Consider the following 12,792-nt stretch of genomic DNA (forward strand, 5'->3'; position numbering starts at 1 on the left):
TCGCCCCCCGTTTCATTCCACAAAAGCTCAATGTCTATCAATAGATGTACGTCCAAGCCCTCTCTGCGACCGCTATCAGTAAACGTAAATTGGTGTGTGTACAGTACGACTCTAACGTATGCAATACAAAAACAATTGCCACAATCTGCATTGTGTCCACCTCGAATTGATATATATATATATACACACACACACACTCAATGAACAGCTATAATGTAATTTAAAAAAACTAAATTGCCTCATCGTGGCAGGCCCTTAGACAATACGGGCCCCCATGTTCAAACGGAGCCCTTTTCTTCTGTACCCCCTGTAACCCCTTGATGACGGCTCAGCAATACAATTGCTGACTGCCCTGCTACATAGACTGTGTGAACTGATCACACTCACAGTCTGACAGCAATCACTATGAAGGTGACCAAAGACCGGAAATAGTCACTGGGGTCCGCCTGTCTGAACTGCCCTGGCATTTGTCGATGTGGACCAATGATCTATACTATCCTCTGTTTTATAAGTGAAATGAAACAAATATAAAGAAAACATTGTGAAAACAACAAAATTATGATGACATCCTAATTTAGCCTATGATTTATCATAAATGCTGGTTTCTCATTAATACCTTTTCCAGAGAACTTAGCCCTGCTAAGTCGAGGGGAACAGACTGCAGATACCCTCCTCCATGTGCCACCATATTGGTTTGAGCTAGAATCCATGGCGAGGCCATCGCCTGCTGATGAGGAGTTGCGTTGGCCTCTTAGGAAGGAGAATCTGTGTACAAGAGATGGGGAAGAGAAGTCTGAACCAGGTGATGGAGTCGTTTTGGTATTTCTTGTAGGGCTCGGTACATGTATGTCTCCAGGCTTTGAGTCTATTTTTCCTAGGAAAAGCCAGGAAGAAGACATCTGGGTTTGATTTTTTCGACGTGAGCAAATGGGGCTTTCTAGGGCAGCAAAAGTAGTGGATCTGCTCATTGTGTCCTCCAAAATATCAGCCATTGGTGCAGAGTTGAACTTAACTGGATTTTTAAGAGCAGCAAAGTATGACTGACGAAAGCGACACTTTGTTTCCTTGATATCCAAATCTTTGTTGAATTTCCTCCTTAGGCACGGGGTACACACGCCCTCCTCGCTGCTCTGAATTCTCCCACACACCCACTTATTAATAGCAACGCTCGAAACAGGATCTCCGTTAACTTTTGGAACCCTGTTTGAATCCCCCATTTCCTGATACCCAGAAGAGAATGGATTCTTTTCTGCTTGGTCAGCAGTATCTAAAAGGTCCACATAGTCTCCTTCCAGGTCTTGGCGTGTGTTATCATCCAAATGTGGTGTCATCAGATCACTGGTCGGACATAAAAGTGGTGCATGCTCTGAAATGTCTATAAAGGAATACAAGTCTGTGTTCTGCATGGACAATAGAATCTCAGGGGATAATTGAACAATCTACAACTGCATCCTGCTACTCATACGTACAGACAATCCATGGACTTTTGTCGCTGTCGGTTATCAGCAGGAATATGACAGACTGAAACACATGTCAAAAAAATGTTACCAAATGTGTGTTCTGTTTCTTTGGCATACGGCTATAGAGAATTCCTTTTTAAAACTTCTAATGCTTTTGTATGGAAAAAGTACGGAAAATCTAAACTCTAGGTTACTACCAGTATTCACAGGAATGTGCCCGCATTCAGTTAAATTAGAAATTCAGTTGGTTTTATGCTTGAATGTATAAAAATGCGTTGCCATTTAAATGTCAATGTACTAATAAACAGTATGGTGCTCTCATGGCCTCTTAACATTCTCAAGCAAATCCCAAGAAGATGGGACAGATTTGGCGTTCCAGTACGTTTTCAGTTAGAAGTCCATATGGGGAGTAGCCAAGCACTCAACAAGGAGGCCGCAATTAAACAGTACATTAAGCAGCCTTGTAATCACTGTCTAATGAAGCAACAAGAGCAGCACAGGACCTGCAGAAAGAAAACAAATTGGATTAAGTGTACGCTCCGTAAATAAGTGACATACAACAATGTAAGGGAATAATGCAAAGTGTGTTATAAATCATGGTTAAGACAACATATATTTATTTGCTGGTCTGTTTTGCACAGCGCTGCGAGACAGAATGTTTGCTTAGTAGCCACTCATTCACGTAAAGGGAGATGGATAGGGAAGATAACCCTGTACACACAGCTAAGATACTGATGACTCCTAAGATCACATCACTCAGGTGTCCTGCACTGCAAGGCCTTGCAGCACATGAAGCAGCCTGCTATTATCAGTCACAAAGTACAATGGCTGACAGAGTGACCCAATGCATTCTGGGAATGGAGCCTTGCACTTTGTAGAAGTTACACAGGGAAATAAATAAAGAATGGAAACAATAATAGTACAGTAACAGTAGCAGCAGCAGGGTCCATGTGGCGGGGAGAGGAGGAGTAACACCTCACCCATCACACAGCCCAGGAGTCCAGCGAGCCCTGGGGGTAATACCTGTCAGTGATGGATGTCTGACACGAAACTTCCAGCTCCCGGGTAACTCCTCACTCAGACGGGACTACTGTGTGCATCAAATAAGCCGTGCTGCATGCCACAGGCAGGGACAGAGGAAGGAGCCCCTAGCACCTACAGCCGGCCAAGCCTCCCCTTGGAGGACCCCCTCCCCGTGCCTTCTATTGATGGGATTGGAGGGCTGTGTTCCGAATTTAGCTGCACCAAAGGCAAAGGAATGTGGAGCCAGCGCTTGGTGTCAGGCTGTCAGACTTTAATAGAAGCCCCCTCCCTTCCCCCACAGCTTGCTGGCACCGATTAGGAGCTAACAGTTGTATCAACAGTCACCTGCTGGGACTTGTACCCATTCACACACCCTCAGGGCAAGGAGAAGAAGTACATGATGGAAGTACAGTAGCTGGACCCTCTGCAGCAGCATGGCTGCAGGGTGCTGCCTGGGTGTAGTGCTGGTGCCACTTTCTGTTTGGGTTCTATGGTCAGTGTCACCATAGTATTGTGTAACAAGTTCCATCACTCTATAGAAAACGTGCTTCATCGCGTGTCTATATAAAACCCCGCATATGAGGTCCGGCACCTGCTTGCACTATGATCCTTGGCATTTAAACCCGTCTTGTTAATTCTGCAGAGCCGAGGAATAAGTGTTGTGTTGACATGTCCAGGCATCCGCTCTCTCAGAGAGATGGTTTAAGGACATGTGAACAAATAGTGTACAAGCGTGGATGAAAGTGCCGGCTATAAAAATCCACAATATATAGAAGTATGAGGGAAAAGCGGATAAATATAAAGCTTGCGGTATTCATGTATAGATGAATAATTCCTGCATGTTTTCAACAGCATTCTGAAGTCAAATACTTATTATTTAATAATACTAATACCATATATATATATATATATATATATATAGTAATCGCAACTCCTCTGCTGACATTCTGTGTCTATGCTTCTGAACTGTTTGAAAATGTATTTACAGGGTGTATTTAAAAGATGTCAAATTGATAATAACCATGGCCATTTATGAAGCATACAGTGTACAGGACAAGACCACGCTAGGTTTTCAGTATTTGATGTTGTACATGGCTGAATTGAGGCTATCTATCTTGTCTATCCAGACTACCACTTGCCAATCACACATTGTGGGAAGGCTGAATTCTCCTAATCTATTCATGAGAATATATTTGTTTCCTTTACTACTTGCAGCAGCGTATAGCGTATATATTGGTAGGAATCACATCATCATCTATTCATTTGGCAGTCAGTAACTGATTTCATTGTCCACTTCTCGCAACAGCAAAATATGACCTATCTGTAAGGACTGCCTCAATTAAATGTTTTGTTTTTGTATTTTTGAGTATTTATTTATTTTTTAAGTTTCTTTTCCCATTTAATGAAAACTTTTGTGCAGTTCTTTAAAGCTCCCATCTCACTGCTCCCCCCTTTCAGGAAGAATAAAACCCTCAGATGGAAGGAGCAGCTGGGCCAGCAGTTTAAGAAGTGGTCATTGTATATAGAAATGGTAGTCTTTTGTCCACGAAAATCCCTCTTTTGTCTCTTTCTGCTTGTGTAGTTCCTCAGCAAGGAAGCAAGACCATTTTTTGGTGTGGGAAAATATGAGACACATTAAATTCTAAGTATTACTGTGAGAATAATAATAATAATAATAATTATTATTATTATTATTATTATTATTGTCATCATTATTATTATTTTGTAGGCAGTGGTGTAATCCTAAAAAAAATGTTTGGGCTATACTGATCATATTGCAATGCAGAAAGGAAGCAGTGCCAGCAGTCATGTAAACATAGTGGTAAGCAAAATATTTGACATTATTTATTTGACTATAGGTCTGATTCAGAGATGGATGCAGAACACATTGCTGTTGTGTCTTTGGATGCAGCAGCGATCTGTATATATATATATATATATATATATCATTAATGCAGTCCCCTGGGTGAAGCTATGTTTAATCACCCTCCAGAGACCAGGCGGCACTCCACGGATTTTTTTGAAAAAGATAGCTTTATAAATGTTCAAAAAAACTTAATACATAGTGCAGAAAAGCAAACCGACGTTTCAACGCCTCACAGGCGTTTTCTTCAAGGTGCACAGTGCTAGAAAAACAAAAGAAAAACTTTCTTTTGTTTTTCTAGCACTGTGCACCTTGAAGAAAACGCCTGTGAGGCGTTGAAACGTCGGTTTGCTTTTCTGCACTATGTATTAAGTTTTTTTGAACATTTATAAAGCTATCTTTTTCAAAAAAATCCGTGGAGTGCCGCCTGGTCTCTGGAGGGTGATTAAACATAGCTTCACCCAGGGGACTGCATTAATGATATTTCCTTACCTGGATGGCACCCCGGTGGCTGAATTTACTGTGAGTGCCTGCTAAAATACTTCTTGTTTTATATATATATATATATATATATACTAATGCAGCACGAGGCATCTGTAGGAAAAACACACCTCCTGCCAGCATCTGCATTCCGAGTGCTGCATCTGAAGACACAGCATCAGATCACTTTGCGATACTGGCAGCATCGGTCATCTAAGTAAGCTGAAGCTGAATGACCGCCAGAACTGCTCAGTCAGGACCAGAAAAACTGTCGGGAGACACAGACCCTGGCCTCAGCATTCCCAGAAAATGTGGGGCGACACTCCCCCGTTTTCAGTAACGCTCTATGTGCCCGCCCCAAATTACTTTTGCCCGTCAATCTGGCTGTGGCTTAGGGGACACTGTGTGCGATAATGCAGGATCCATTCTGCAAATGGTAGAATGGGTCCTGCGCATGCGCAATCCACCCACCATCGGAGATGTACGCAAACCCGATGGATCAGGCCCTATGACAATACCTAGTATAACGGTTAGCTTATAGAAAATACTTATAGTTTAAGGACACTTCCAGTTGAAAGTCAAAATGTAACTGCTTCACATTAATAGAGCCCTGGGAAGTTTACGAAGAAACAGTTATATTAAAGGGCTCGGCATTGTTGTAGTATAGTATAACGGTGCAAAAATTGGTGCTGCGCAGCCTATGAGGTTGTGACCGCATGGACCACTGGCAGGAAGCTGCAAGCATAAAACTTTCCATTGGTCCAGAATGGCATGCCATCATCTTGTAGACATATCCAGCTAGTTATCACTTTAACCAGCCACATTAGTATGGATATTTTTTACAGAAACATAACAGCCCTTACAAGGCTATTCCTCCTAAAGAAGTTGGAATAAGTGTACATGAAACATGGATGGTACCTAATGGAAAATGGCAATTTTTAAATTTAGCACTATCACATTTCTCATAAGCCAACATGAGTGGCCTAGTCATTTGTCATTTTATACAATTAATGCAAACTTGCCTGTATATAGAGAGGGCTAATATGTGATAATATACTGACAAAATAGTACCTAATCTCAATGTTGGCTATCAGTGTCATGCTCTGTCCATTAAGTTTTACCAAATATTGATGGTACAAAGGAAATCGAAGTGTACCATCTCATCGTCACTGGGCTAGGATTAGAATTTGAGATACAAAATAAGAATGTGTCTTCCTTTCTTCATAAACCAGAAGAAGTTTGTACACCATAAAATCCTCCATGTTCCAAAAATCATCCATGTTCTGGGGTCGAATCATGAAGCAGTGAAAAGTGTGGAGAAGTTGCCCATGGCAACCAATCAGCATTGAAGTAACAGTTATAATTTGAATACTATACAATTGTGCGGAGCAGCTGATTGGTTGCCATGGGCAACTTCTCCACAGGTTCACTTCGCCACTCTTCACTGCTTCATGATTAGACCCCTAGAGGTAAATTTACTAAGATGGGAGTTCTATTTAAGATGGGATGTTTCCCATAGCAACCAATCTGATATATTGTAGAAGGTGCTAGATAAATGAGAAGTAGAATCTGATTGGTTGCTATGGGCAACATCCCATCTTAAATAGAACTCCCATCATAGTAAATTTGGGTGGTATTCATGTGACCGACAGTCACATGACCTCCTCCACCATCCTGCAGGCTCACTATCCCGATGGTCGGCATGCCGACCAACAGGGACTATTTCCACTCGTGGGTGTCCACGACACCCATAGAGTGGGAATAGAACCCGTGGCAACCGCAGCTCGCCACTGAGCCCGCAGCGTGGCGAGCGCAGCGTGGCGAGCCCGCTTGCTGCACTCGCCCCTCCCTGCCGGGATCCCGGCGTCGGTATGCTGCTGGGATCCCGGCGTCTGTAAGCTGACCGGCGGTCAGGAGACCGCCGGTCAGCCATACTACACCCGTAAATTTACCCCCTAGAGCAGGCATTCCCAACCGCGGTCCTCAAGGCACACCAACAGTGCAGGTTTTAGTGATATCCAGGCTGCAGCACAGATGGTAAAATCAAAATACCTGAGCTACTAATTAAGTCACCTGTGCTGCAGCCTGGATATCACTAAAACCTGCACTGTTGGTGTGCCTTGAGGACCGTGGTTGGGAATGCCTGCCCTAGAGTCTGTTTTTTTAGCTTTAACCAATGAGAATCATGTACTGAAATTATATTCTGGGAATAGTTGATTTGGAGAATCTCATGAATTAATTTATGTATGTCTTTTTTCAAAGTAAATATTACAGAAATATTTACAAGCTGTTTTGTCTTAAATGAGATGACAAAGTAATTGTAACTTTTTCAGGGGTAGTCTCACACAGAGCTGCAGGACATCTCAGTACACACAGGCTTCTTAACCCCTCCCCTTTCTCCATTATTTTCAGCCCAACACCCATCCTGCATGACAATGTTAAGTGGAGACCACTCAAGTGTTGCAGAACTCTTGTCAAGTGCAAGCAGCTACAAGAAAGAGAAGTAAGCAAGCTCAGGTCAGGGACACCAATCATTTCCCATCATCCCACTTTTGCAATCATTAGGCAGACAGCTGTTATTTCCAGGAAATGACATGCAGACCCAGAAAGCATCATTAACCCATTTCTGAGATTCATGTAAATGAATCATGCTGCTGAATGTTAAGTTTGTATAATATATTGCTTGAGCAGATTTACATGATTACACTACTGGGAAGATGCATTACTTGTAATGGGAATTACAACAGTTGGTAGATAATAACATAAGATAATGGGCAGATGCTGCCTTAGAAACATATATATCTTTTCCAAACCGCATTACAGGTTAGTAAACCTGCCCTAAGTAGGCTGAAATGAGTCAAAAGACTTTAGGAGAAGATGGCAAAACGTAAAACTCTCCGAACAAGTGCCATATTTCGTGCTTATACCAATTGGATAGTAAAAGCACCAGTTTGAATATACACATACAGTGAATTCAGTATGCTTTACCGGCGGACGGGATGCCGGCTGTCCATATCATGACAGCGGCATCCCACCCGCCAAAATGCCGGCAGCGGGACGAGCGCAAAGAGTCCCCTTGCGAGCTTGCTGGCTCGCTGCACTTGCCACAGGATCTATTCCCTCTCATTGGGTGTGGTGGATACCAATGAGTGGGACTAGCCCAGTTGCGCCAGGATTCCAGCTGGCGGCATTCTGGTGTCGGTATCCAGAACGCTGGGATCCTGACAGCCAGCTAAGTGACTGCATCCCCAATCCCCATACAGTATGTAGCCAAATCAGACATGTCCATCTGGACAATGCGTTGACCAAGTGGCATACCTCCCAACATGACCCTCTCCAGGAGGGACAGAATGCTCTGCTTCTGGACTTTCCTCTTAATTTATGATTGCCAGAACCTGTAGTGAAACACCTGTCTTATCCATTAGCCTGATCAAAACATGTGCTGACAATCATAAATTAAGAGAAAAGTCCAGGGGCAGAGCATTGTGGAGAGGGTCATTTTGGGAGGTATGAAGTGGTACAGTATACATGTGGTCTGTTAGTGAAGTCAACAGCACACATACAGTGATTGGTCATCTTCACTATTAGTTGGCTATACCGGTCATTTTGTGGCCTTATACAGATATATGTTGTTGTGTTTGCTAATAAGCACACATGAGCATGTGACACCACATGAATTTCTGCTGTCAAAGAACAGTCTCAACTTTTGGGCAGCTTCTATAACTCAACAACTTATACCATATAGCCTGGGACAAATATTCACCTTCCAGTTTTAAGTACTTACTTTGGGAAAAACAAATATTTCTGATGCACATGGTAATTATTATTAGCCTGATTGCCGACTGGTATCCAAACACGGCATCTGAATTGCGACAAGGATTTTTGGAAACAGCTTGTCCCATTTCAGTGCATTCAAAGTATGAGACCACACAATGGGGATGATTTTGAGGTGGCAGAAAAGAGAAAAAAACCCAGTAACTTTGTATCTGAAACAAACCGAGTTACAACGCATACTTCTAATTTTTTTGCATGTAGGGTAAATACTGTATACTTTTGCATGTAGTCATCAAATTCTGGACAGCTTTATTTTCACACAGCAATTTAGTGTTTGAACATGGCTCTCTAACAGTGGTAGGCTGGGCAGGGGGGCAGGGTGACATCTGCCTTCCAGGCCACTACTATTTTAGAATGTCAGGGTCACCTGGCTGCAGTATGCTCCTGCCCGGGCCGTGATGCTGAACTGCAGGGGCTAACAAAAAATAGCTGCCCACATAGCAGGCTACAAAAAGATGGCTTCCGACAACCACTGAGGAGCTAAGGCTTCCTTTCCCGGTAGAGAGTGGAAAAGGGGGGCGAGACTTAATGGAGCAGTGTGAGGAGAAGAGCCTAGGGGGTATATGCAATTGCCGTCGAATCGCAGCAATTTTTTGCCCGTTATTTAATTCAACACAATTCGACCGTCGAATTTCGGCAGGTGGGTGCCGGAATTCTACATATTCAGTAAAAAACGGATTCGACAGTCCCGCTGTCGAAAAACGGCCGATTTGACGGATTTTGATTAGATTAAAAAAATAAAAATAAAAAAAAACGGGAAAAAACTGTAAAAAACCCGGGAAAAAATTGTGTGGGGTCCCCCCTCCTAAGCATAACCAGCCTCGGGCTCTTCGAGCTGGCCCTGGTGCAAAAAATACGGGGGACAAAAAGAGTAGGGGTCCCCCGTATTTTTTACACCAGCATCGGGCTCCACTAGCTGGGTAGATAATGCCACAGACGGGGGTCACTTATATACAGCGCCCTGCGGCCGTGGCATTAAATACGCAACTAGTCACCCCTGGCCGGGGTACCCTGGAGGAGTGGGGACCTCTTCAATCAAGGGGTCCCCCCCAGCCACCCCCAACGGTCTGGCCACGCCTGCATTGGCCGGACCGCGCCTACTAAACGGCGGCTTAACGCCGCCGTTTAGCCCCCTCCCGCCCAACGACCGCCTCTGTATCAGAAGCGATCACTGGGCACCGACGACTGCTATGCGCCGGCACACTGCGGCGCCGGTGCATGCGCAGTTCCGACCCAATCGCCGCGCTGCGACAAACTGCAGCGAGCGATCGGGTCAGAATGAACCCCAGGTTCCAGACTGTGCACTTGTATTATACATGGTAGATATGTTGCATTACACTGCACTAGACTATTGTATATTTCAAGCCTCCGTGTAGGCTGGCAACACCCCCTTCATAGGCTGACCACACCCTTAAGTATGGGCCCCTATCACTGCATTACCCCGGTGGGCCCTTCATGCCCCAGTCCGACACTGTCCACCCTGTATGTCTCTGCTTTTTATCTCTGTCCCTTCTGCCACTCTTGCTATGGGGGTCATTCAGAACTGATTGCTGCTGTGCATTTTTGCACAGCAGGCAATCAGATCCGAACTGCGCATGTACCGCATTGCACCGGCGCGTCACATGGCTGCAATAGGCATCGGCTCCCTGCGACGGGATGGTGCGAACGATCTATTCGCACAATGTTTGCAAGGAGAGTGACAGGAAGAGGCCATTTTGTGTGTCAGCTGACCGTTTTCAGGAAGTGTTCGGAAAAACGCAGGCGGGATCAAGCGTTTTCAGGGAGGGTGTCTGACGGTAGCTCCGGCCCCGATCAGCCTGTTCTCATTGCACTGGAAGAGTAAGTCCTGGGCTGCGCAGAGCTGCACAAAATCAGTTTGTCCCTTCTGCCTCCACACTAACCAATATCATGCCTTTGTGTGACAATAGCCAGACCCACTCTTTTGGAGACAAGGGCCCCTTAAAATTTTTGCTGTGGGGCGCACAAAGTTTTAGTTATGCCCCTGTTCCCATTATAAGGCTGTGCTGCCTACTGCTACTGTACCTCTTCCTCTGTTGGCCATCCGTACGTGGCAGTGTGACCCGCCTTCCAGCCATGCCAGGCTTCTGGCCACATTGGGAGCTGTAAAAAGGAGCAGACACAGGTTTTAGCTATCATTTTCATTAAATGGTTTGGCAGATTTGTAATGAGGAAGGGTGAGTCAGATTTTAGGTATTTTGTAAGAGGGGATCAGATCTGTGGTGTTCTTAATTTATTGAGCAGGTGTTTGCCTGTGTTGTTAGGGTGATGGACAAATCTAGGGAATTATTTTTAATGAGGGAATTGTGTTTGTGTGGGGGGGTCACATCTGGGGTATGATTTTAAATATGTTGAAATCTGTGATTTTTTTTACACAGAGCTTATCACACTGGCCGGGCCCCGCACAGCTTTTTCTGCCAGCTGTGCAAAAGGCTGCATATCACAGGGCGTTAATATCACAGGACACACTGCAGTGTTTTTTACTATTTTTTTTGTAAATTCGGCCACATTGCATTTCCCATTATAAGTATGGGGAATGCGATCTTGGTTACTAAAAAAAAAAAAAAAAAAAACAATTAAAGGGTTTGGAGCAGTTTTTCACGAAAACTGCTCCAAAAGCCCTTTAATACATTTGAGTGATACTAAAATAAAACACCCTATTTCACATTATTTTAGTAAAACTAATGTTAATAAATAGGCCCCTGAATCTGCCCACGTACAATGCAATATAGTTTTGCCAAGGTGCACAGTTACTTTTTTTTTGCTTTGCTCACACTTCTGATTCAGCCTCATTTTGTATTTATCCACTAGGGGTTAACACAAGCAGTTTATCCATAAATGTGCTGCACTTGTTACATTGATCTTTACCACCTAAATTCTTACCGTACCCAGGGCCGGTTCTAGACCTTGTGGCACACAGGGCGAAAGTTTTCTTTGGCGCAGCCTCCCCCTATTCTAAACAGGGTTAGCGCGCACCAAAGTAGCGCAGCAGAAAATACGGGCGTAGCTTCAGGGGGAAGCGGTTGGCCGCAGAATAGTACCAATTCACATTAGTAGTGCGCCTTATACACATTATGCCATGTAGAGCGCCTTGTGCAAGTCAGGCAATACAAAAACACAGGGGGAAAAAACCCTGATTCATGCCCTTTATATTTTTTTAATTTTTCTTCCTTATAGTAATGCCCCTTAAAAATTATGCCACACACCGTAATGGCCATTCCACATTATGCCACACACCTTAATGCCCATTTCACATTATGCCACGCACCATAACGATCATTACATGTTTTGCCACGCACCATAATGCTCATTACACATTATGCCACACACAGTAATCCCCATTACACGTTATGCCACACACTGTAATGCCTATTACAACTTATGCCACACACCAAAATGCCCATTACATGCTATGCCACACACCGTAACGCCTATTATAATTTACGCCAAACACCATCATGTCCATTACACGTTATGCCACACACCGTAACACCCATTGCATGTTATGCCACACACTGTAATGCCACACATTATGCCATATACTGTAATGTCCATTACACATTATGCCACATACAGTTATGTCCCTAACACTAATTGCCAGGGCTTTCATGGTCTAGGTTCCATGCTCATTGCCAGGGGTTTCGTGGTCATTGGCAGGGGTCTCATTATCGTTGTCAGGGGTTTCATTCTCTGGTATCCATGCTTATTGCCAGGGGTCTCATGCTTATTGCCAGGGGTCTCATGCTTGTTGCCAAGAGCTTCATGCTTGTTGTCAGGGGTTTCATGCTGTGGGTTCCGTGCTCATTGCCAGGGGTTTCCAGCTCATTGCCCAGGGTTTCTACTTGTTGCCAGGGGTTTCCAGCTCATTACCAAGGGTCTCGCCTCCCTCTGCTGCTGACACCATGGACGGAGACAGTCAGATGCTAGAGGTGCCACTTGACCTCTAGCATCTGGAGGAGAGCAGGGAGACAGACGCTAGAGGTCAATTGGGACCTCTACCATCTGACTGTCTTCCAGTGGAGTCGGCTGCAGCGGGCGCCCACGCAGCCTGCTGCAACTGGGTTGCGGGCGGGAGGTGGGCACCTTCGGGGTGACTGCGGACACACTCTCTGG

The 12,792-nt window shown here is 44.5% G+C and overlaps 2 protein-coding genes across 5 annotated transcripts in view; one reads left to right on the forward strand and one right to left on the reverse strand.

The window, feature by feature from the left end:
- The window catches only part of KIAA1755 (KIAA1755 ortholog), a 118,526-nt gene that overhangs the window by 98,693 nt on the left and 7,041 nt on the right, over positions 1–12,792 (reverse strand). For 2 of the 4 annotated variants that reach the window (XM_063960383.1, XM_063960380.1), the window contains exons 2-3: positions 10,705–10,782; positions 617–1,963 (exon numbers count right to left, since the gene is read on the reverse strand). In XM_063960383.1, coding sequence (XP_063816453.1) covers positions 617–1,406 — 790 coding nt within the window. In that variant the 5' untranslated portion in view covers positions 1,407–1,963; positions 10,705–10,782. Of the gene's footprint in view, positions 1–616; positions 1,964–2,483; positions 2,764–10,704; positions 10,783–12,792 lie in introns of those variants that run through there. The other 2 variants (XM_063960381.1, XM_063960382.1) reach the window with 2 other exon arrangements.
- LOC135055850 (bactericidal permeability-increasing protein-like) overlaps positions 7,267–12,792 on the forward strand; it is a 203,603-nt gene continuing 198,077 nt past the window's right edge. Inside the window, exon 1 of the mRNA XM_063960386.1 lies at positions 7,267–7,330. The gene's annotated coding sequence lies outside the window, so the exon portion shown is untranslated. The remainder of the gene's footprint in view (positions 7,331–12,792) is intronic.

Source organism: Pseudophryne corroboree, chromosome 3, assembly GCF_028390025.1.
Source record: "Pseudophryne corroboree isolate aPseCor3 chromosome 3, aPseCor3.hap2, whole genome shotgun sequence".
NCBI lineage: Eukaryota > Metazoa > Chordata > Amphibia > Anura > Myobatrachidae > Pseudophryne > Pseudophryne corroboree.